At 41.9% G+C, this 22,115-nt stretch overlaps 1 protein-coding gene across 1 annotated transcript in view; it reads right to left on the bottom strand.

The window, feature by feature from the left end:
- Window positions 1–9,238: 9,238 nt before the first annotated feature.
- PTGIS (prostaglandin I2 synthase) overlaps window positions 9,239–22,115 on the bottom strand; it is a 35,385-nt gene continuing 22,508 nt past the window's right edge. Inside the window, exons 7-10 of the mRNA XM_019509898.1 lie at window positions 16,787–16,955; window positions 15,725–15,906; window positions 11,928–12,079; window positions 9,239–11,091 (exon numbers count right to left, since the gene is read on the bottom strand). Coding sequence (XP_019365443.1) covers window positions 10,944–11,091; window positions 11,928–12,079; window positions 15,725–15,906; window positions 16,787–16,955 — 651 coding nt within the window. The 3' untranslated portion in view covers window positions 9,239–10,943. The remainder of the gene's footprint in view (window positions 11,092–11,927; window positions 12,080–15,724; window positions 15,907–16,786; window positions 16,956–22,115) is intronic.

Raw genomic sequence — 22,115 nt, forward strand, 5'->3', positions numbered from 1 at the left:
CCAGAATCCCCATGTCATAAGGGGACTCATTTTGAAATGCTGTAGAAAGGCCAGGAATAGATTAAGGCAGACCATTGGGACGTCCTGCTCCAGGCCTTGAGTATGGATTTGAGACCATGGAACTCCAAACATCTGCTGTCTAGGGGCTGGGAGCAAAAGGGGTCTGATTCTCTCTATGGAGTATGTTTTGGTCAGTGGTAGACTCACTCTGCTATAGAATAAACACAAGATCCTAAGAGCTGGTGGTGACCTGGCACTGACTAGCTCTCTCTGGCATAGCAGGAATAATGCAGGAGGGAGGCCAGGGACTTTTGGTACCTTTAAATCCCATTTGGGTTTTGGATCCAATTTCCTGCAAACTGCAGGAGCAAAGCCGGCTCATTGCTCCCAGATCAAGTTCTGGGCTGTAGTAAGCCTTCATAGCCGATAACTTGAACACATCCCCTGTTTGCTATCACAATTGACTGTACTGGACACCCTTTTCAATTCTTTTTTATTATTACTTTGTCCTGTGGTGGTACCTATGAACCCTATTCATGGACTAAGTCCCCAATTTTCTGTACATAGAAACAGAAGACAAAGAGATGATCCCCTGGTATGGGAATATGCCAGCTATATACCAAGAACCACGCCAAAAGGCAGATCATGTATAAAGTGTTTGATGTGTCCATTGTTGGGCTGAGAGAGATTAAGGGATTATAAGGTTTACTGAAAAGATTAATCCACTGAAGCCAGTTGTATTGAATTATTCCATTGTTGCTAGCACTTGTGGCCATGGACTGAACACTGCAGCCACAGAGTAAGTCTTATCACCTAGGGTCAAGTGTTCACTGGGATACTGGAGCAGAGGAGGTTCACAATAAACCAAGTTGTCACACATCACTGATTTCATTGGCTAGGCAAACCCAGCATTGTGTGCATGCAAGAAGGCTCTTTAATGGCTTTGTTATTTTGAAACAGTGACCCCACAGTAAAAAAGCTGGCAAGTAAAATGCATTACCCAAAAGGAGCTCCCAAGCCAGGAGAGGCTAGGCATGCTGAAGGCGCTGTATTTAACTCCTGGATGGGAAAAGAGCATTTTGATTTGCTACAGCCTGATTGTGGCAAGAGGAACACAGATGGTTGCTGGCAGGAGCCAGTTACACACTTCCTTTACCAGACGGTTGCTAGTCTCTCTCTCAATGCGACTGTCACCTTTTACCTGTCAGGAACTTGATGGGGATTGTCTTTACAGCCAGTCACCACCACCCTTTCAACATTTCCCAGGATCCCACTGAGTAAAGATTCCCTTCTTTCCTAGAGGCGAGTGTGCTACTTTCTTGATTGAACTCACATAATGTTCCTTCACCAATTGTGTATATTTTATTAAAGCCATTTTCATTCATAGCTGGGAGGGTCAGAAGGGACCTAAACAGATCATCAAGTCTGACCCCCTGCCATGGGCAGGAAGGGAAGCTGGGGTCAAATGACACCGGCTAGGTGGCTGTCTAGCCTCCTTAGGCTTAAGAAGATTATTTTAAAGAAGCCCATCTAATTCTGTTTATTTTCAATGTCTTTCTTTTTCCCCCCAAAATGCCTGTAGCTGTCAGGTTGAGGACCTAAAAAAACCCCACAGAAACTATCCTTCCTAAGGTTGTCAGGGTTTAAGCCACTTCACATGGGACAACAACATTCCCCATGAATGCTAATGCTCTCTTTTCCAACGTGGAGGAGTTGGCTGATGGCAGAGTTCTTGTTCATCTGAATACATGTCACTGACAATCCAGAAGAACTGAACTGTAAATTGGATATAGTCTTTTGAAATGAAAACATTGCCATAGTCTGCCTGAGATCCACTCATGCAAGATACTGATCACACTCCTTTAGGGGTAATTGAGGATGCTCAGAACTTCGCAGGAGTTCTTCCAGTGCCCAGTTCCAGGGTGCCCCCAGAACAGACTTCAAAACTATTGAGTTTGGCACTTAGCCTTCTTTTGAGAACAGCTAGGCAAGTGAATGGGCTCTGAGACAGCCAGCATGATCTAGGCCCTGCCACCAAGAGCCAGCTGACAGGAAGTGCTGAGGACAGGGGTGACTTAAATCCCACCAATGTCTGAACTTAAGTGGTTCCTTAAGGACTGCAGGTAAGTACCTCCATCCACTAAATCCACAGCTTGGAACGCTTTTGTGAAAGTAGGCACCCATAACCTCTCAAAGAACTAGTCATAGCTCATACTAGTCTTGTGAAGCACAGCCAAGGGCGAGTACAGGCAGCCCTGTTTTATATAATAGCCTAAGGGCTCAGGAAATGAGACCCAGATTTGATTCCCTGTTCAGTCTGAGCAAACTAAAATTGACATTCCCCTCCTCTTAAGAGAAAGCCCTAACCACTAGGATCTATGTTATTTTAAGTATGTAAGTATGTGCAGGGGGAAGGCATTCTCTAACTCCTGTTGAAACTGTGCCACTCTGAAGTAAATGGTGCTCTGGATGCTCTAGCCCTGAGAAGAGCAGGTACAAAAAGGACCCTGGTTTTCTAGCTTGGTGACTAAAGTACTCACCTGGGAAAGGGGAGTCTGTAGTTTCTGTTCCTATTCCCAATGTGGCTTGTGCATTTTACATTAAACTATCAGTTGGTAACGTTCAGAAGAAGCCCTTGAAAAAAAGGGCTGGAACACAGGACCTCTTTCCTCAGGTTATTGCCCTAATCACACTCTGGCCCTGGAATCAAGCTGCACCCTCTGAAGAAAAGCAGCCTACAACTGGGAGGGAGACTATCCCCACCCAATGGGAACTGAACCTGGGCAAGTTGTGAGAATGCCTATTAGACTGAGATCCTTGCGGGGATTTAGATGGAGGAATGGCTAGTTTCTTTACCCAGTCATATTTAAGCATCAGCTCAGTGCCCAGCTGGACAGTTCTAGGCATGCACAGAGATGCTGTTCTACATGTCCAGGAAACGGTGAAGTCAAGAAAGTGAGATGCCTATGGAGATAGGCACATCCAAGGTCAGACAGTGATTGAGCAAGGTTTTCAATATAGTAATTAAAGTGATTCTGAAATCCCAATTTTAGGGCCCTATGTTCCCTTCTGAACCAGGCTCAATTAACTTTAATCAATTTGGATTGTTGAATTCCAGTGCAGGTGACTGTATGGAATGACTTGGAGACAGAGATTTAACACTGTTTCTCATGGCATTGATAGGATAGGTATACACTTAAACCATTATTAAGAGGAAGGGGACTTACTGCTCAAGAGCACATCAGCTGATTCAGTGCAATTTTTAAATCTAATTTGCAGTAAATGAACCTCAACCACAGTAAACTTCCCCCTGCATGAAAAAGGGTAAGTAAGTTACTGTAGTTTGGCTTCACTTACCATGGACTAAAAGGAGACAGACAGACAAAACAATTAATGGGATACATAGGATTCAATACAAGTCATCCAGGGTGTATTTGAGTGTAAGCATTTCACCTGTTCACACCTTATATTTCCAACCATAAAATATGTTGCGAAATCATTTTCCCTGTTGGAAGTAATATAGGTGATGTGGAGTCAAGCATTTCAGGAAATCTTTTCTTTTTGAACAGGAGCAATTATAGTGCAAATTCCTCAGCTAAATCCACTACTAAGTCCACTACTTCTGTTAGACGATTTCATAGACATTAGGGCTGGAAGGGACCTCGGAAGATCATCAAGTCGAGCCCCCCACCCCAGAGGCAGGAAGTCAGCTGGGGTTAAAGGATCCCAGCAAAATAGACGTCCAAATGGTTCTTAAAAGAGTCCAGAGTAGGTGCTTGCACCTCCCCTGGAGGCAGTCTATTCCAGGCCTTGGGGACTCAGATAGTAAAAAAGATTTTCCTTATGTCCAGCCTGAAAGAGCCTTGGCGGAGTTTGTGACCATTTGACCTTGTCATCGCTTGGGGCGCTCTGGTGAACAGGCGTTCCCCCAGATCCTGATGTATACCCCTTATATACTTATAGGCCCCCACCAGGTCCCCCCTGAGCCTGCGCTTTTCAAGGCTGAAGAGTCCCATGGCTCTCAGCCTTGCTTCATATGGCCTGTTCTCCTGTCCTCTGATCATACCCATGGCTGTCCTCTGGACTCTCTCATATATATATTATACATATAATTGATTGAATACTCAAAAACAAAGAGAAACTCATAACAGATCACTATCAAAATGGCATGACATCTCAAGTGAGGTTCAGCAGGAATCTGTGCTGAGTACAGTGTTGTCCAATATTTATATTAACGACCTGATGCATGGATAATTAATTAAATGTGTAGATGGCTCAAAACTGGAAGAGGTTTCAAACACTTTGGAGGATAGAATTAAAATTGAAAACTGCAGAACTGGTCTTCAAACAAAAAGAAATTCAACAAAGTCAAATGCAGGGTATAAGAACCTGATCTAACCCCTGCCCCCCAAAGTCATTGCAAAAGCTCCTAATGAGTGCATGATTTTTGCATCAAGCCCTGAGCAGTCAGCACAATACCTGCAGTATTCTATTTTCATATACCAGCTTTAAATTCAGGGGGATCTTCATCAAAGCTCAGATGCATTCTGGCCATACACATGAAAGCTCAGAGGAAGGCAGCAGCATTAGAAAATGTTCTGTGCTTGAAACAAGGAGCAAAGGTCTCCCTACATTTAATCTTAGCTCCACCACAACTTCCCATGAGGCCTTGGTCAGGTAACTTCCTCTCTGTGCTCCACTTTCTCTGAGATTTGAGGTAATCTATGAAGCTTTGGTTCATTAGGATTTGTTACCAGATGAAAAGCAGCCCAAAGACACATGACATTGTTCAACAAAAGTATTACTACTTTTTTCCCTCTGGTGGTATGAAGTCTACCAACCTCATACAGCATGCATTCTGACATGGTAAATAAACCACAGTCAAAATTCAAAAGTATATTTCCTACTTTGAAAACATATACATTTTTGCCTGCCTTCCCCACTTTTTAGGGAGGAAGGCAGGCAAAAATGTATATATATTTTCAAACTAGGAAAAAGCCCAGGGTTTAAAATATACAGGGGGGGGAAAAAAGAGAGAGAATCATTTTAACTAATGAGGCAAGGGTTAAATAAACATAATTAAAAAAGGCAAGACCCTTTACACAAATTGGCAAGCCTCCACTGTTAGCAGTTATCCCATTAGTTTCAGGCCAGCTACGCTTAGGAATAACTGCTTGCTAATGGGAACACAGCCCACAAATCAAATGATATGGGATAAAAGACAAAAATAAAACATCAAAAAGCAACCACATGGGCCAAATTCAAACAGTCTTATCTAGGGTTTCTAGCACAGCACTTCACTGATGTCACCAGGACCACTTTTGGAGGAAAAGTGCTATCCATCAAAAGAAAGAATTTGACTTGCTTTGTTACCTCTGGCCAGGCCAGTCTATAGTGGCTAGCAATAAAGTTCAATAATGAAGTGAGGATTCACTGCACAGGTATTATTAATTGGGACAGTCCCAATCACCAGGGGGAGTACTTGTGCCACAGCTGTTTCCCTGGCTCACCAGCTTTTTTTTCTTTCCCATTCTCATTCAGGATGTAAACTTTCCAGAACAAAGCTCTATTCTCTCGATGTTTGTACAGTGCCCCGGCACAATGGGACTCCAATCCTAATTGCCGGAACATAAACAAAGCAACTGAATAAAGAAAAATCCATAAGGAGCTACTATTATGAATACTTTTTCAAGAAATTGGCATCTGTCTGCTTCTTATCTTCCCTGCACATTAAATATTGACAATGAAGCAGGTTGTCATAAAGAAAGAGTCACATTTAGGAGGCCCTAAATTTATGTATTTCCCTCAAATAGACCGGGAATATTGTTTCTAACAAACCCAGTGGCTCCTGATACACCTTTCTGTAAGGGGCAGCCATTTGTATAACTTACTATTGTCCTCTAAAGTACTTTAAAGGCCTTCACCCTGTGAGACTTGCCCAGGTTTTTGCACCATGTCTTAATAGAATTTGCAATAAAGCAAGTTGTTTGGCCATAAGCTAGCCATCTGTCTCTGTAGGTTTGTGTGACTTTTTTTAAAGTGAATAAGTCAATCTTTTAGATGCTTTGCTAATAAAGGATCACAGCAATAGAAGTCCCTAATAAAATCTTTCACAACACAGCATAGTTCTTTTTCCCATCCCCAGCTGCTGCTAACCTGTGCTAATAGCAGTTTTCTTTCCCTTCCCTGCCAGCTCAGTTGTGCTAAATGGAGAGATTCAGGGGAAAAGCAAAATTCCCTCTATTCCTTTCCATTTATCTTTCTGCAGAAGAGGGTTAATAACTGCTCTCCTTCACTTTTCCACTCCCCCACTTAATACTCCAATACTTCCCTGCACAGCCATGAAATGTAAATCACAATCCAGCTCTTAATAACAAGGGGGAAGGTAACCCTCTCCCATTTAAGTGCTCTGACTAATTTAATGCACAGCAGCTTGCCCGTCTTGCAAATTACCATCATTTAGGTTGGGTTTTTTTTCTACTAAAAAAAAGATGGTTTAGTTGAGTGTGGAAATCTATAGCTAATGTTAATGAAATGCATCTGTTCATCATCACATCACATCTGCTCTGAGGAGCTCTGCGTGTCTCAGCCCTGCACTAAGCACCCTTAAGAACAATCTCTCACAGTTTGCAAAAATAACCTTTCAGAGGCAGGGTAAGGCCTGATCAGCATAATTTGTTCCTAGAAACAAGATTTAGGCTGGCCTAACAGCTGTAATCCTCTTTAGTATTAGGGTGGAACAGAAGTATCATTTCAATGGATTTTTTTAAGCTTCATTATATAATTATCATTTATTTATAATCCAACCAATTATGATGTATATAGGGGAGGGGGGTTCCTGAAGAAAAGCATGTGATATAATGTTTGTTAGTGCTGGGGTATTAGAAGTGGTCGCACCCTTTTGCTAAAGATCAGTTCTTTGCCAGGCACCCATTATGATTTGCCCTCTTCTCTTCCAAGTACGAAAGAGCTTCAAAAAGCTTGTGTCATACTGCAAGCTCATTCTACCTCCTCTCATCTGCGGGCTTGTATTTTAGAGCACAAGCTTATACTCAGAGATGAACACACAATCAGAATCTTAACTCTTTCTAGTTAAAGTGGCAAAAATTAATAAGTTGAAGTTATTTATTGCTTGATGCTACAAGTTGCTGAGCAATTTTTTTAGCTGTCATGATCTTCAATGGATTGGTGGGTTTTGACTACTAAGCACTTTGCGAAAGTCACTCTACACCTCTCAGGACTGAGCCATTGATGTAGATTGCAAAGAACATATTTTTTTTTAAATATCTTGCTTTCTTTTTATGCCTGTGATTTACCTGTTTTTCACAATGTGATATTTTTTCAGTAGGACATTCCAATAATTTGAAGTAGCATTCATTAAAAAAATGAAAAAAATTATTCTCTTTGCCTACAGCAGTGATAGCCAGCCTTTGCCCCACAAACCAGGACAGGGGTCAGTCAGTCTGTAGGCCACTTGGTGGGCCTGATCTGGTGCACGGGGCAGGGGTCCTGATCTAGCCATTCCAGGGGAGTGAGTAAAGCCAAAAATGCTGGTCTCAGGTATCCCTGGCCTTTGGGATAGGTAGAAAGGAGGGTCTTAGTATTACCAACAATAGCTTAGGGCTTAGTGATCTGTGTTCAGTTCCTGACTCCACTATTACTTTTGTGTGTGATCTTTTTGTGACTTTAATCTTTGCAGGACACAGATTCCCATTTGTTAAATGGGGATAATGGCATTGCTACACTTTGTTTGGGTATTGCAAGATAATTTCATCATCTTGGCAGTGCTTAGGCATTAGGATAATGAGGAGCATATAAAGGATCCAGCAAGAGCTGCCACCTGGTCTGGAGCAGCTCAGACTCTTAGTTCTCCCTGTAAGCTGTCCATATAGCATATTCACTGATATGCCAAAAGCTCTCATGGTACCAGGTGGGAGTTGGTCCATGTTCTGGCCCTGCATCACTGTAGACATACTGCAGTTGGCAGCATGCACAAACTGCATACTGTTTCTCCGGTACAATAGTAAAGAATACCTAATCATCTGTTCCCTCCCAATGCAACTGGCCATCTTCAGTCATTCTTCCTAGGCTGCAAACATGTCTTTGCTGTACCCACCCAGCATGTCCAGAAACCCCTACAAACACTTCCATTGACGTTGCTTTAAAGGTGAAGAACAACATTCAGCATCCTCTTGGTCTCACTCCTGAAGGTGCGCAACTGAAGCTGCTGTGGCTTCACACAAAGCCAAGAACATCTCAGGTACTGTAGTTAGGCCCTAAACTAGTGGTTTATAACCTGGTACCCAAGTACCCCAGTACCCCAAATGTACCCTCTTGTACATTTACTTTGTGGTCCTGTTTCACTTTTTAGGAGTACACATGCCACAGCTCCCTTGTAGCAGGCTGTGGTTATAAGGGGTGCCAGTCCTGGGATATAGGGTTCAGCACAGATCTCTTTCTTACAAAAAATCTAAAGTGTACTAATAACTTTTTGGAAAAAATAACAGAACTATTGAAATGCCTTTCCCAGCTGTACCTTAAATGCTTATTTCTTCAGTTACCAGAAGTAAGTAGAAATGTGCATTTAAAGAAATTGCCATAGAGAGGCAAAGGGCAGTAGCTAATAGGGCTATTACCAGACTAGTTATGAAAGATGGGAGATGGAATGTATATTGCAAATACAGATCAGTCTAAAGAAAAGCATCCCAACTATGATAATGTGTTATTTTAGTTGAAGTGGTAAATAGCCCCAAGACACACAGAAGCAGAGTGTTTTAAATAAGCCTCTATTGTAAAAGTGAGATTTTTAAGGCTATTTTTTGTTTCAAAGCAATAAAAAACAAGAGTGGCATTTTGTAATAAAAAGTTTGGTTTCAACTTCAGTCACAATGACTTGAGGGGAACACTTAGTTTTAAATAATATGTGAACGTGTAAATTATAAACTGTATCCTAATGCATTGCATATGTGTAAATGGGCTGAATCAAGCTAGCATAGGGTACTGTCATTCTGGTATTTTCAAACCTTGAGTGCAAGGCACTGCAACTTTAACATTCTTGTACCACAGTTTCTTTGTCTAACTAAAAGACTACCTGCACTCGAACATGCTGTGTGGATCGTGTGCCTTCCTGGAGAGGTGTGTAAACATCTCTCTTCCTCCTGATAAAATACACAAATCAATAATATCTGAGTTTTCTGAACTGAAAAATCTTATCACTGGCACAACATTCTGAAACCAGTCAATGTCCATGTATTTTTATTTAACAAACAAAACGATTAATCGAGTTTAATTTAAAATCGACCCAAAGAAAGGTTTCTTCTTTATTCTTTTACACAAATATTTTGGGAGAGGAACAGATGCAAATTAAGCAGATCCTATTTAGAAAATATCCCACAAATTCTATCATTATGCTCCAAATGTTCAAGACTGTAATTTGAGACTGAAGCTTCTAGTTGCGTAAATCACAAGTACTCTAACCCAGGCATCTTCTACTGGAATATGGATAACAGAATACAGCCAAATTCTCCAGTATGGGGCAGCAGCTTTGCACCAATGTGACAGAATACAGCACACCCAACACCCACAGTGGGGAATCCTTTGTTGGTGCTGAGCCACTGTATAGACTCCTATATCAGGCCTCTCCCAAATCTCCCTTGCTTCTCCCTGCTGCCAACATAAGTGGAAGAAAGGCAGCATGGAACAACAGTCTCTTGACAGCCTCAGTATCCACCAGCCTAAAGGGTGTTCTCATTGTATGCCTGATGGCCTAGCTACATACAACTGCAGAACTGGAGAGCTAAATGTAATGACACCTTTCAATACCCTCCCACTACTCTTCTCCTACCTTCCCTCCAGGCCCTCCATCCTCTGGGCTATAAATCTAGAATCTGGAATAGCTCTTTTCCTCCAGCAGCTCAGTTGATCAGTTAAAGCACCCTCCATTTAGTGATGCTGAGTCACTCAAAAGTATCTTCCTCTAGGTCTCTCTCATTATGTGGCTGTCAAGGAATACCAACCCTCTGCCTGGACACCAGGGCTCAGCTACTCAGGAATAAAATCTAGGCCTCTGTAAACTTGAGCTCATATTTCTGCTGCCTATATTTAGTCACCCAGTACCCAAGGATTTGAACGAACGTGCAAAGTTAATTGAGAGTTACACGCTATAGAGTCTGACAGCTAGATTTTACCTTAAAATTTGCTTTCATGATGCAAAGTTCACTAAGAGTATCTAGTGTTTAATTACTAAAAATACTTTGCGGAGTGTTGTAGCTCTATTAGCTACAATCACGTAGCATTAAAGCTGTAGCCTCACAGCTACAAAGCCAGAAAAATGGAAGGTGCTAAATTTTATGTCATCATCCTAGTTCAGGGGTGGGCAATTATTTTGGCTAGCAGGCCACTTAATGAGTTTTGGTGAGCTGTTGAGGGCTGGGGGTGGCAGGAAGATGCCAACTGATCCTATCTGGCCCACCAGCCATTGCTGAGACCCTTAGGAGGAAGGGCTACACCCTGTTCTGCTCATTCTGTTGCAGTCAGTGCCAGGCTGGGCCACAGTGTGCAGACTACTCCATCTTCCAGCATCCATTCCCCTAACCCAGCTTCACGTTGGTGCTGTGTAGTTGTGTCACTGCAGCCTCCAGCACCTGGGCCCGCATGGGGAGTCTGCAAGCTGCGCTGTCTGGCTCGGCCCCAGCTGTGGTGAAGAGATGCTGGGCATAGCCCTTCCTCCTCAGGCTCCCCGTGGCAGCCAGTGGGCCACATAGGATCATTTGGCTGGCTGGATATGGCCCACAGGCTGTATTTTGCCCACCCTTGTCCTAGTTGCTACTATCCCCCCAGTCTAGTCTAAAGCTGAGATTTAGAATTGGTTCAGTGGTAAGACAAAAGATACAGTTAAACACAGATGAGAACAACTGGATGACGGAAGAGAAGCCATTGCTCTTTCATGAAGCTTTCAACTTGTATCGAACCATGATATCACCTTCTGGCTGTAATATTCCAAAGCCATATCTTTCCTTGTCAAACTCTGGGATCCTTGAATTGGGATGTTTCAGTTCCAAGTCAAAACAGGATAACAGGAGGAAAACAAACCTTAAAAAAAGATTACATGGTCAGATCAGCATCAGAGTATCCTTTGGTTTCTGTTCTAGAGGTCACAGTCTAAACTGCTTTTCAAGGCAGGATGATGTCTGGCTAAATAATCCCAGAAAAACTGTTCATCTAACACATCAAAGCCTCCAATGAAAGGAATTTTGTAACTTCTCTAGGCTGTCTGCTCCAGTGCCAAATTCTAACTGTGCAGTCTGATATAGTTCATGCCAAATGTGTCTCAGTCTGAAGTTTTTGGAAAACTTCAGGAAAAATGGTTCAAGCTGCTACTGAGAATCAGAGTAGGGAAAAATTGCATGTAATCCTGTGATTCAAGATTACATCACAAAGCCTGAGGGGACTGAATTAAAGTTGTACAGACAATCTTATTTCTGGCATTTCCTAATTTTTGGATGCCTGACTTTGCAACCTAAATAGTTTTTTTCATGCATTTTGTATGTGTAACGTAGATATATGAAACTGCAGCAATGACTATACAGCAGTCATGAGCTTGGGAGCACTTTCAGTATGGCACTATGTGACATAAATAACCTATTTACATAGTCTGGAGATTTGTCATCTTAGATGTTAAAAATACTAAAGTTAAAAATTAATTTCTAAAACAGTTTTGACTTACTGAAGGGTAGACACCAATTTTATGAATGGGTCTCAACATTTTAACACAAACAAAATTCTACAGTCCCCAGGTAAATATTGCATGTGGTGATTTTTAATACCAAAAAAATTTTAATTTTCTATAATCTTCTAGGAGTTTATCATCATTAAAATTACAAATGGCCAGGATAAAAACCATACTGTAGGCATTCTATGTTACTTACTGTTTGATGCTATTAATTGCATGGAACTTTCCAATACATGTATTAATTCCTGCTCCCCATGGCAAGTTGTAATGTTTGAGTCTAGTCCCTCTTTTATAGAAGTCTTTTTTCTCTGTGCCATCTGGATTGAGGAATCTGTCATATTTGAATTTCTGAAAAAGAATAAAGCAAATCCCCACCTACCGGTTATTGGACATGTTGCTAGAGCAGGTAGCTGTTTTTGAACACAGAAATGATTATTTGCTGTATATCTGTATTCTCCTGATATTAGCTGAACTGCTAGTTTAGAAAGAACATTGCAGACTCCTTATGTGCCTGTAGGAAGATATTCTGAAGGGAGGTGGAGCCCAAAGTGTACACTATGGACATACTTCCTGAACAAGGATTGAAGAATATGGGTCAACATGGTTATATGCCATGGGAAAGAACAGAGAGGAATTTCTCTCATCTAGGGAGTCCTTTAGGAGGTTGAGGGGGCTCTCGTATTTTAAGGAAGCCTGCTATAGACAACAAAGGAAAAAGGAGAAGGGGTGTTGGCATGGAAGGTTATTATTATGAATCTTTAAACCTCAAAACGTGTGCTCTCTGCCTTCAGCAATACAGTTTTAAGAGGCTATGTTAACACAGTAAGAAATGGTTTGCTTTGTTTTTTCTCTTAATAAGTTAGACTCTGTATATCTTTGAATATAATGCAATTTGACCATTAATGTTGAAGGGAACTAACATCGACTGTCCATCCATGAAGCCTCTGGAGGCCTCTGTTTTCCTAGTTAGTCTACTAAATTAGCACAGCCAGGACATAAAATGGAGCTCCAAGGGACTTGAGCTCTTTTCCCTAAAAACAGCAACATTTCATGACAGCATGTAGGAGAAGCCAACACCCTAGGAACGTGGTTGCCTATCAAATAGACACACTCAAGAGTGTCCTCCATGCACCAGAAGAGAGTTAGGCATTATGAATCATGCGAAGAAACAGACAGCCATCAGTGACCTCATCCAATAGTGAATGTGAGGCTCTGTTTCCTACAGCAAGCACGCATTCCCCACTTCTTGCATTTGAAGTCATGCACATATCTGTCCTGCTCCAATGGTTGATTGCCTGCAGACAACTGTGAATACTGAGTATTTTCTAGGTCAATGGCTAAAATACATACAGGGTGTATCTACACAAGATGCTTACTGCACAGTAGCCTAATAACACTGCATGGTAGCCACATGTAGTGCACTGTGCTTTAGTACTTCCAAAGGTAACTTCCATAGTACTTCCCCAGCAACATTGCTGTAGATGCGCCCATACATTCATAGAGTTTAAGGCCAGGAGAGACCAGTTTAATCATTTATTCTATACAACACAGAGCACAGATCCTCTCCCACTAATTTCTTACATCAAGTCAATGCAGGAAATCTCCACCTGATATAAACATTGGCTCCTGTTGACACTGGCTCCAATAGGACTGTGACAGCATTCACCAGCTGAGGATTTGCACTCTGGTTGAGCTAAACATCACTTTTAAATACTTGCCTGGCATTCATTTATTATATTTCTAACCAGGATTTGTCTAGTTCAACTTTGAACCACTGGATTTCACTGAAGCCTTCAGAGCTACCCACAATCGCAAATCTCTTCCTCCTGGAGGCACTTGTAAGCTCTGATCAAGTACAAAGCAACAACAAATCTGTGCAACCTGGGCAACATTCTTCAGCACCACCCACTTCATCAAAAGAAAAGCAGTTTCATTTTAGAATAAAGAAGGAACTATTGGTTAATGCGCCTAAACATTAAAAAAAACCAAGCACAACTAACAGCTTGCCTTGCATAGTGCTGAGACGTCTTTGAACTGACAGTTCTGCAGACTGAAATCTTCAGTTTATCCACAAAACAAAAACTGCACTACAGCAACAGAGCAAATTTCCCTCCACTGCTCTAGCAAATGTACCTCTGCTGTCTATCAAGGAGACAGGCTTTGTTCGGTGCAGCCAGTATATTTAATTTGTCTGTAGATGCAGGTGGCTCTACCAAACCACCAGCAAACTAACTCCACTGATATTTTTCATGGAATCCTTCCTTGGCATAATGGCCTTAGGTACACTCTTGCCTGCAATAATCTTAACCTCAGATTTCAATAAGCATGACCTCAAGATATCAAGATTTGTCCATTACCTACCCCAACTTTGAATCTCTTCTAGTTGTAAAACTATAGCACTAGGAACTGCACAATTTGTCGAAGAGCCAGTTATGACAAAAGGTGTTGAGTTGTTGTTGTCATCAAGAAAGGAGTTGTGACTAGTGTGAAAAATGAGTCAATTTTCTCTCTTTTTGCTTGAGGATTTTTTTCTTTTAAAACTAACCTGTTATCAGGTTTTGCTGAGTTAAACTAACATTTAGACTCTGCATACACCATCTCTGACTGGAGCACAGTAATTTAACCAGTTATTACTGGGTCTCTTGGCTTATAAACTGAATTTATCAGAATTTACATTATTTCAAGGCTGGTATCATTTCTGGCATTTTGGCCCATGGCAGGTTCCATGGAGAGGAAGCAAAACCAGCTTGTTTCTTTGTTACAAAATTAGCAGGGGGGACTACAGGGGTAACAGATGTTTCTATATTTAAGCACTATATCAAGTTGTTATAGCAACTGAAAAATGGAATTCCAGTCGCCATAACAAGTTAGTGTTCCTCCTCACATACCATTGCTTCCACATTTTCATGTCTAGAGCTCAAGTTTGCATACCTTCCCAGCTTTTCCCAAAACACTGATTCTGGAGGACAAAAAGAGAAAAAGCACCTCTTGTTAGAAAAGCGTTCCTTGAAAAATATCACTTAACAGGGAGAAGCAGATGAAAGGAACGTGGGATAAAATGTTCTCATAAATCAAAGCTGTGTTTATTAAAAGAGAATCTACAAAATCCTTCACACTGCTCCAAACATTGGATGCTAATTCCAGCTGGGGGGAACCATGTGCTGTTAGCATCTGGTGGCCACTCGGTGACCAGCTGCTTAGCCCCGCTGCACAGAAGACGCAGGAACCACTACACCAGATGCAGCTCGCTGGCAGCCACAGCAGAGAGGCTACTGCCTCAACAGCTCATAGGGAGTGAACTCCCTAGGCTTCATCTTGCCTACTAGTGGTCCTTAGGAGGTCAACCCTAAGTCACATTTGCAGGATATAAAAAGTCAGCCTACTGCTGCCAAAGCTACATTTGTCCCATTTGACTGGTGGATCATGGATTTCTATCTATTTAGCTTTCTCCACAGTAACCCAGGCTATAGATTTGTCCAGACAAAACCTCACATGAAAATTTGAAGATTCATAGCTTGCTTCCGGTTACATAAAAAAATTCCAAGTTTCCAAATTTATGGTTGTTTGAAGAGTCCACCTAATTTAAGCAATCTATATTGTTGCTGGAAATGCTCACTTAATATTTTGTTTTAATTCTTAAGTGTCTAACATGAAGGTAGTGTTCTATCTTTTCCTGACATGAGTGCACCTCTTGGATAAATATTCATGCAGGTGTCTGGAGCCTTTCATGGGAACAGACTAGAAGGGACCAGCTGCGTGGGGTCAAGTCCAGTCCCCTGTCATCATCATCAACCAGATTATAAACAGGACAAGCTTGAAGTGGCATCAGCTCTAACTGGTATGTGAAAGAAACCAAATCTAGGTTCAAGAATAGTTAATACAGTATCATATTTTCTATTCAATAGTTTTAAATAAACCAGTGCAGTATGCACTGTGAGGAGAAAGAGCAAAGAAGGGTGTCATGAGAATTAAGACTCAGAAAGAAAACGTTACCTCAGGGTCTTCATAGATATCTGCATCCATCTGAGGGCTTATATATGGAAAAAGGCAGAGCCTATCTCCCTTTCTCAGGCTGTACTCCCTGCCATCTGCCAGTCTCAGAGATGCATCTTCTAGGACTTCTCTGGTGATAAAAGGGGCTGCTGTCAAACGCAGGGTTTCTTTCAATACACTGTCTGCGCAAAAGGAAAACCAAGCAGAGAATTACTGCATCCAGTGAACAGAAGTGAGCAATCTGCAAACTGTTCACTTTGCACTGGTGCATAATGGATGTAACTGTTCCCTTCCAGACAAAGCAAATTGCTAAGCAGAGTTCTACCATGTAACATGCTATCAAATGGTGCTTACACCTTGGAGGGCTTCACATTTCCTGCGTTTCTGGGCACCCTGGACTAGGAGAGACAATGCAAGCTGTAGCCATGTCTTCAAGGATTTTCCCTGATATTCTCCTCCAAGAATGAGTGAAAGGGGCAAGTAATTTGTTACTGAAGAGTGAGATTTCTAATGACAGGTCAACTGCATATGATCAAACTTACAAAAAAATCCTTTTCATCATATTCAAAATCCAAGTTCAGCTATGTAGCAGTCCCAGACAATACACGTTATGGCACAGGAGAAAATAGTCCAATTGCCATAACTGCGTGTTGTGCCAGCCTCGATTCTGACCCCCTGCCTCTGGAAACCCCAGCTTCACTCTAGGAAGCCAACAGTTTCTCATGGTGCACACAATGCACAGGGAGTTCGCAACTGCTGGGTGCTGCCAGGGCAGAGAGTCCCCCTCAGGTACAGAACTCCCAGCCCCGGCTGTGCATGGGAGCCCAGACAGCTCATGTGTAGAGAGAGCTTGTGAGTAAACACAGTTGTTGCCCAGGCAAATTAGGGGTGTGACTGGAGGTACATTTTGCACGTGCAATCATTGCCTTAAAAAAACCTCTTAGATAGGAAAAAAAACCTACGTTACCAAAGATTTTTAACTGATATGTACAGTTATGTGAGGGTAAGTGCTGTAAGTCAAATGCTGTAGATCATCAACATCCACAAAAGAAGAGCACTAACCAAAAATAGGGGTGTTGTCCAGCATCTCTTGGCTAATGCCATGCATCTGTTTCACTGTTTGTCCTCTGTGTCCAAGTACTTTTTCTAATTCACCTTGAACTGCTGCCATGGCTGCAGGATGGTTTAGAAGAAATAGGAGAAGCCAGAAAACCGCAGGGCCTGCATTCCCCTAAAAATAAAGCACCCAAAAGTAATCAGAGTTAGTAAAATTGTAAAGCGGGTGAATTTGAACCAACAGGACTTCCATTATATTGCAAACGGCACAAGTCAATGTCAATTCAATTTTCATTACAAATTCCTTTCAGTCAATAAGTGAAAAGTTTAGGCTGGCAGCTCAGTCTATTAACACAAAACCGTTCTTGAAGGACTGACTTTAAAGGACAATAAATATCTTTCAGGCTCCTGTGCATTATTAATGGTAGTATTCCCAGAACTAAGTGGCAGCAACTTGAAAGATCTGACAACTCTGCCGTTAACAAGGGCAAGAAAAGAAGAAGCCTAGAAAGCTAAGAAAAGCAGCTTGGCAAGTCTTCTGCCGTCATCTAGGAAGCCCACTTGAGCAGGAACAGAAAGTTGAGGCACACAATGTAGAAATCCAGTGCTAGTTTCAAAACAACAGCAGACTTTTGCAAACAGTAACAGGCAAACCTTAAATCAATAATGTTTAAGTTACTTCATAGAAAAAAATTGCATACTACTTTTATGAGCATGCAATCCATGTGGGAAAAATTTACATCCACCTGGGAAAATTCTGTGATGAAGTTCCTGTCTCACCAGTAGCATATACTATAGTATTTACAGTATACCGAGATGGCTCACTTCAGCCCTCTACAGAGAGTCTGCCCAAAGCTTACACACCAGTTAAATGCCATACAAGCTCTTTTGGTTAGAGTTCCTGCCATTGCCAGTCTGGTGCATACCTCAGTAAGTTTTACTGGATATAAATCCACCTGATTCAAAAAAGTTGTCATTCTAGAAGAGGACTGTGATTTGGTCAGTTACTATTTTTATTTGCCAGCCCTTAAACTACCAGCATACACAAATGATGTTACCTGCCAAACATGTTATAAGCATGCAGCCCTCTCCAGCACAGCCAACTCATGTGGCTGAATCATGAATTTTACAATACTGAGTACTTATCTTCGAATGCCAGATCTTGGAGTCACATGGTTAAATAAAACAACTTACATTTTTTAAAAGTAAGTATCTAGTTTTCATGGCAAATAAAAAGGACTAAAAATTCCCATGATTTTAAAAATAAACTCACAATTTAGTGGCTGGATGATTTCTGAATGCTTAAGGTTTGTAATATTGCTTTTTCTGTCCCCTAGATTGTAAAGTACACATTTCTTGGAGTAAAGAGTGGCTTTTTGTTGTGTTTGTCCAGCACAGGCATCTTAGCCTCTGACTTATCTTTCTATGCAATACCACAATACAAATAATACTAATAATACTAATAATAATATAGCCACTGTTAAGTGAGAGCTCATTTGTAGTGACATAATAGTCCCAGAGTATAGGAGGAAATGTGTCCCCATGTCAGACGAGTAGAGAGAAATATTTGATGGGCCAGCACTGTATATTTTTGTTCTTGTTAAAAAAAAATTGTGATGATTAAGTAAAAAGCAAAGGTGCATTTCTGTCAATACAGAGTGCATCTACAGTACATTAAATCTAAGTAATTTAAAGAGTAAAGTGTATCACATAAATAATTCATTCCCTTTTTGGTAAGCATGATACCATTTTTGCTGCCTAAATTTTCAAGGAGGGTTGCTTTTTAATTAAAATGCAGGCATTTATAAATGCACATGAACATTTAATTATTCATGCTGGAACTAAACAGAATTAGACACACATTAGAAAGAATAAAGTATCTTTCATCTTCCTGTAGATTACATTCCAGAAAACTACAGTAGCTGCGAATGACCCAAGTTTGCCTTGTGATGAAAGAGGGTTTCAGTCCACTGCACAGTGCAATGCCATTTGAGGAAGATTCATTTGCTGGTGTCAGACCACAAAAGAACAAAGCACTGAAAAATCAAGTCAATGTTGAACCTTTTGCAGTTCCTGTCTTAATGCAAATGCCTTTGCAGCAATTGTATATACTACTGAGGCAGATAATAACAGCTCAAATATATTTCAAAAGGTTACAAGCAACTGTTCTCTTCCTAACACACTGGCAATACCACCACAGAGGGTCCTCACCCCAACCCCCCTGATGTCAATGGGCTTCTCTCCACTGGCTCCATCGGGGTTGGGATGTGGCTCTAATGGGTATAACATCATCAGTGTACTAGGCAGTGAAACTGAATATTGCAAAGTAAAGAAAACCAGAATTACCTATTTGTGCTTTTGAAGATTTCACCCCTCAAGCTGTTTTTCTTAAGGACTGAGCCCTGCTTTATCTCTCAGATAAACTATGCAGTTTGGAATGAAAACCTAGGTTTCTTTCAGGATAAATACTATATTTACTCAAATATAAGCTGAACCTGAATATAAGATAACCCCCCCAATAATTAGATTCTATATATGGAAAATTTATAAATTTGTTATAATTTTCCAGGTATAGAATCTAATTATTGGAGATTTGCCTTGAATTTGTCCCCCTCCCAGTGCTACAGCACAGAAAATAAATCCAGCTCCTTCTTCCCTCCTTGCTGTCAGACCCTTCTCTCCCTGACCCCATGGATGTGAGACTCAAATTTGAAAATACTTTCTTTAAAATAAGCATACCTGTAGTAAATTAGTTCATCCCACAATTGATGCATTTTACCTTTTTTGAAATTGCTGCAAGTTTTAGCACAGGTATTTACATAGGCGATGCATAGGGAGGGTACGGGAGGTGGGTGGGTGCCTCCCTGGAGATTGGCCACTGCCAGTGCTGCCACTGGTGTCTGTGGGCAGTCGCTGCTTGCCACTCCCACCCCTTGCCACCAACACCTCCACGGCTGCCTGCAGGTGGTCCCCGCTTGGCCCGCCTTCACCACCAACGTCAGTGTGGCTGCCTGTGGGCAGTGCCCGCTCGGCATGCCGTTGCCACCAACATCAGTGCAGCTGCCTGCAGGTGGTCCCTGCTCAGCCTGAATGTAAATTTGATACCTGCCTCATGCAGGTATCAAATTTATGCCCAATTAATTACTGCGCAGTAATGCACATGTAGACACTTTACTGCTCAGTAACATTGAGTGTGTAGACTGACTTGGGACCAACTTTAGTCCAAGTCAGACCACACACAGCATTAATGTGCTTTAATGCCTGCATGTGTAGATGCTGGCCTATTCCCACTTATTGCACAGTAAATTTAAGCCAGTATAAATGCACATGTAGACACTCCCACAATGCATTTTTTTTTATTTGCAAATATATTGCATTATTTCTACCAAAACTGTTCTGTGGCCACTATGTCTCACCTGACAGTCCAAATCATATCACTGGCATTATATCATACACTTTCCCAACACAATACCTGCACTGCACACCTGTGCTCCCATGCAACCATCACCCTCAGCCTTGCCTTGTCACAAAGACATGCAATCTTTCCATACACCCTTAACTTATCCCATGCCCCCTCTATACATGATATTAGTCCAAAGCCAAAAGGTTCACAATTTGCCATGTATTTCATTGGGCTGGGCCCAGCAGAGTCAACAGTGTTCCAAGTCATAGTAACCCTGTAGACTGGCACTGATCAGTATCTGTGTACATTCCAGACATCCCCCACAAAGGATCCATGTGCTAGTTAACCACACACTCACGACTGGAACTGGATGGTCTTGTCATGAGTCCTGGGATCCTCCAAAAATTTATATGCAGGTGAAGTGTAGGACAACCTGGCCCACCTCCACCTCGATTAGGGTGGGGGCCACATTAATCATATACAACAGGCCAAAGAGGGGATAACAGAGGGATTCTGAGTGAATTGTTCGGGGCCCTGTTTGGTGATATTTGCCAGACATTTAAGACTGGTCAAGAAACAGAAATCATTTGAAACGGGAAAGATACAACTCAGCTGTGGGAGTGAAGAGGAAGTTGAAATGTATCCGATGTAGTGGTTCACCATGACGTGAAAGAGCCAGCACTGAGAGGGACAGAACACAATGGGCATTACATCTTATCAAGGCAGCCTGCACTAGCCTATGCCTTTTGGCTAAAATCAAGCACTTCTGGCCCCCAAAGGGAGAATGTAAAGGCTAGTTATAGTCTTCCTGACCAGCCTGGTATTGTAGTACCTCCATGCCTGATGCTGCTTCCTGTGGAGGGTACCACCTGCACATTTTTTTAAGGGGAGATTGGGGGAAGGTTTCCATCAGCATCTTGGCCATTTGGCTAAGATAAAGCATTTTTGGCTGGAAGAAGAGGGTGTCAGGGCTGACTCTGGCCCCGCTGGGGCCAGCCTGATATTCCAGTACCTCCAAGCCCAATGCCAGTTCTCTGTGCAGAGAACACCTACCCGCCTTTTTTTTTTCAAAAAGGTCCCCCAAAAGAAAGACATTCCCATCAGTATGTTTGTCTAATATTGGCCACATGTTTTATAGTCATGCTCACTGTTGGCTGCATTTAATCAACTTCCTAGTTAGCTTCTCTTACAGAGCCCATGCTGCTTTGGCAACAGTTTAATGATAAATGATGTGTTTAATGAGATTTCCTTGTATGCAAATGTAAGATGATGGGCTTTAGGAAAAACTTGGTCAGTATTAAGCAATAAAGCTGCAATAACCAGAAATAAAAGAGAATCAATGTTGTAATGGATTTTTGTAGCCATAGATTATCCAATATACAAATATAGAGCCTGATCCAAGGAGACTTTCATGGACTTCAATGGGTTTTTGATCATACCCCATACAATAAACCAGTCCAATAAGCTGAGGTAGTTGAGGACTGTATATACCATAGAATATTAACAACATCTAGTTCTTATATAGTGCTTTTCCACAGAAAAAAAAAGCAGGGCTACAGACAGAAGAGGTGACTCACTGAAGGTTATATAGGGCCAGGTCAGTGGCAGAGCCAGGAATAGAACCTAGCGGGCACGTCTACACGTGCAATTAATGCACATTAAACAGAGCCCCCGCATATATCTGAACAAGCAATTTTGCTCCCGACAGAAGCAGTTCAGTCTGGGGCTGATCCCTCCTGCAGCAGCTAGGGGGAGCTCCAGCTTTCGGCTGGCAGAGAGCACAGGGGCTGGTCTTGATCTCCACAGGGCTGGGAGAACTGCCAGTTACCAGTCAACTGCCTCCCAACCCCATGGAGCTGAAGACTGCCTCAATCTCCACGGGACTGGGAGGCAATGTCCTGCAAAGCTGGGACAGCTCACCCCGCCCTATGG

The sequence above is a fragment of the Gavialis gangeticus genome, unplaced genomic scaffold (assembly GCF_001723915.1).
Source record: "Gavialis gangeticus isolate Ggan-Ray unplaced genomic scaffold, GavGan_comp1, whole genome shotgun sequence".
In the NCBI taxonomy this organism is placed as follows: domain Eukaryota; kingdom Metazoa; phylum Chordata; order Crocodylia; family Gavialidae; genus Gavialis; species Gavialis gangeticus.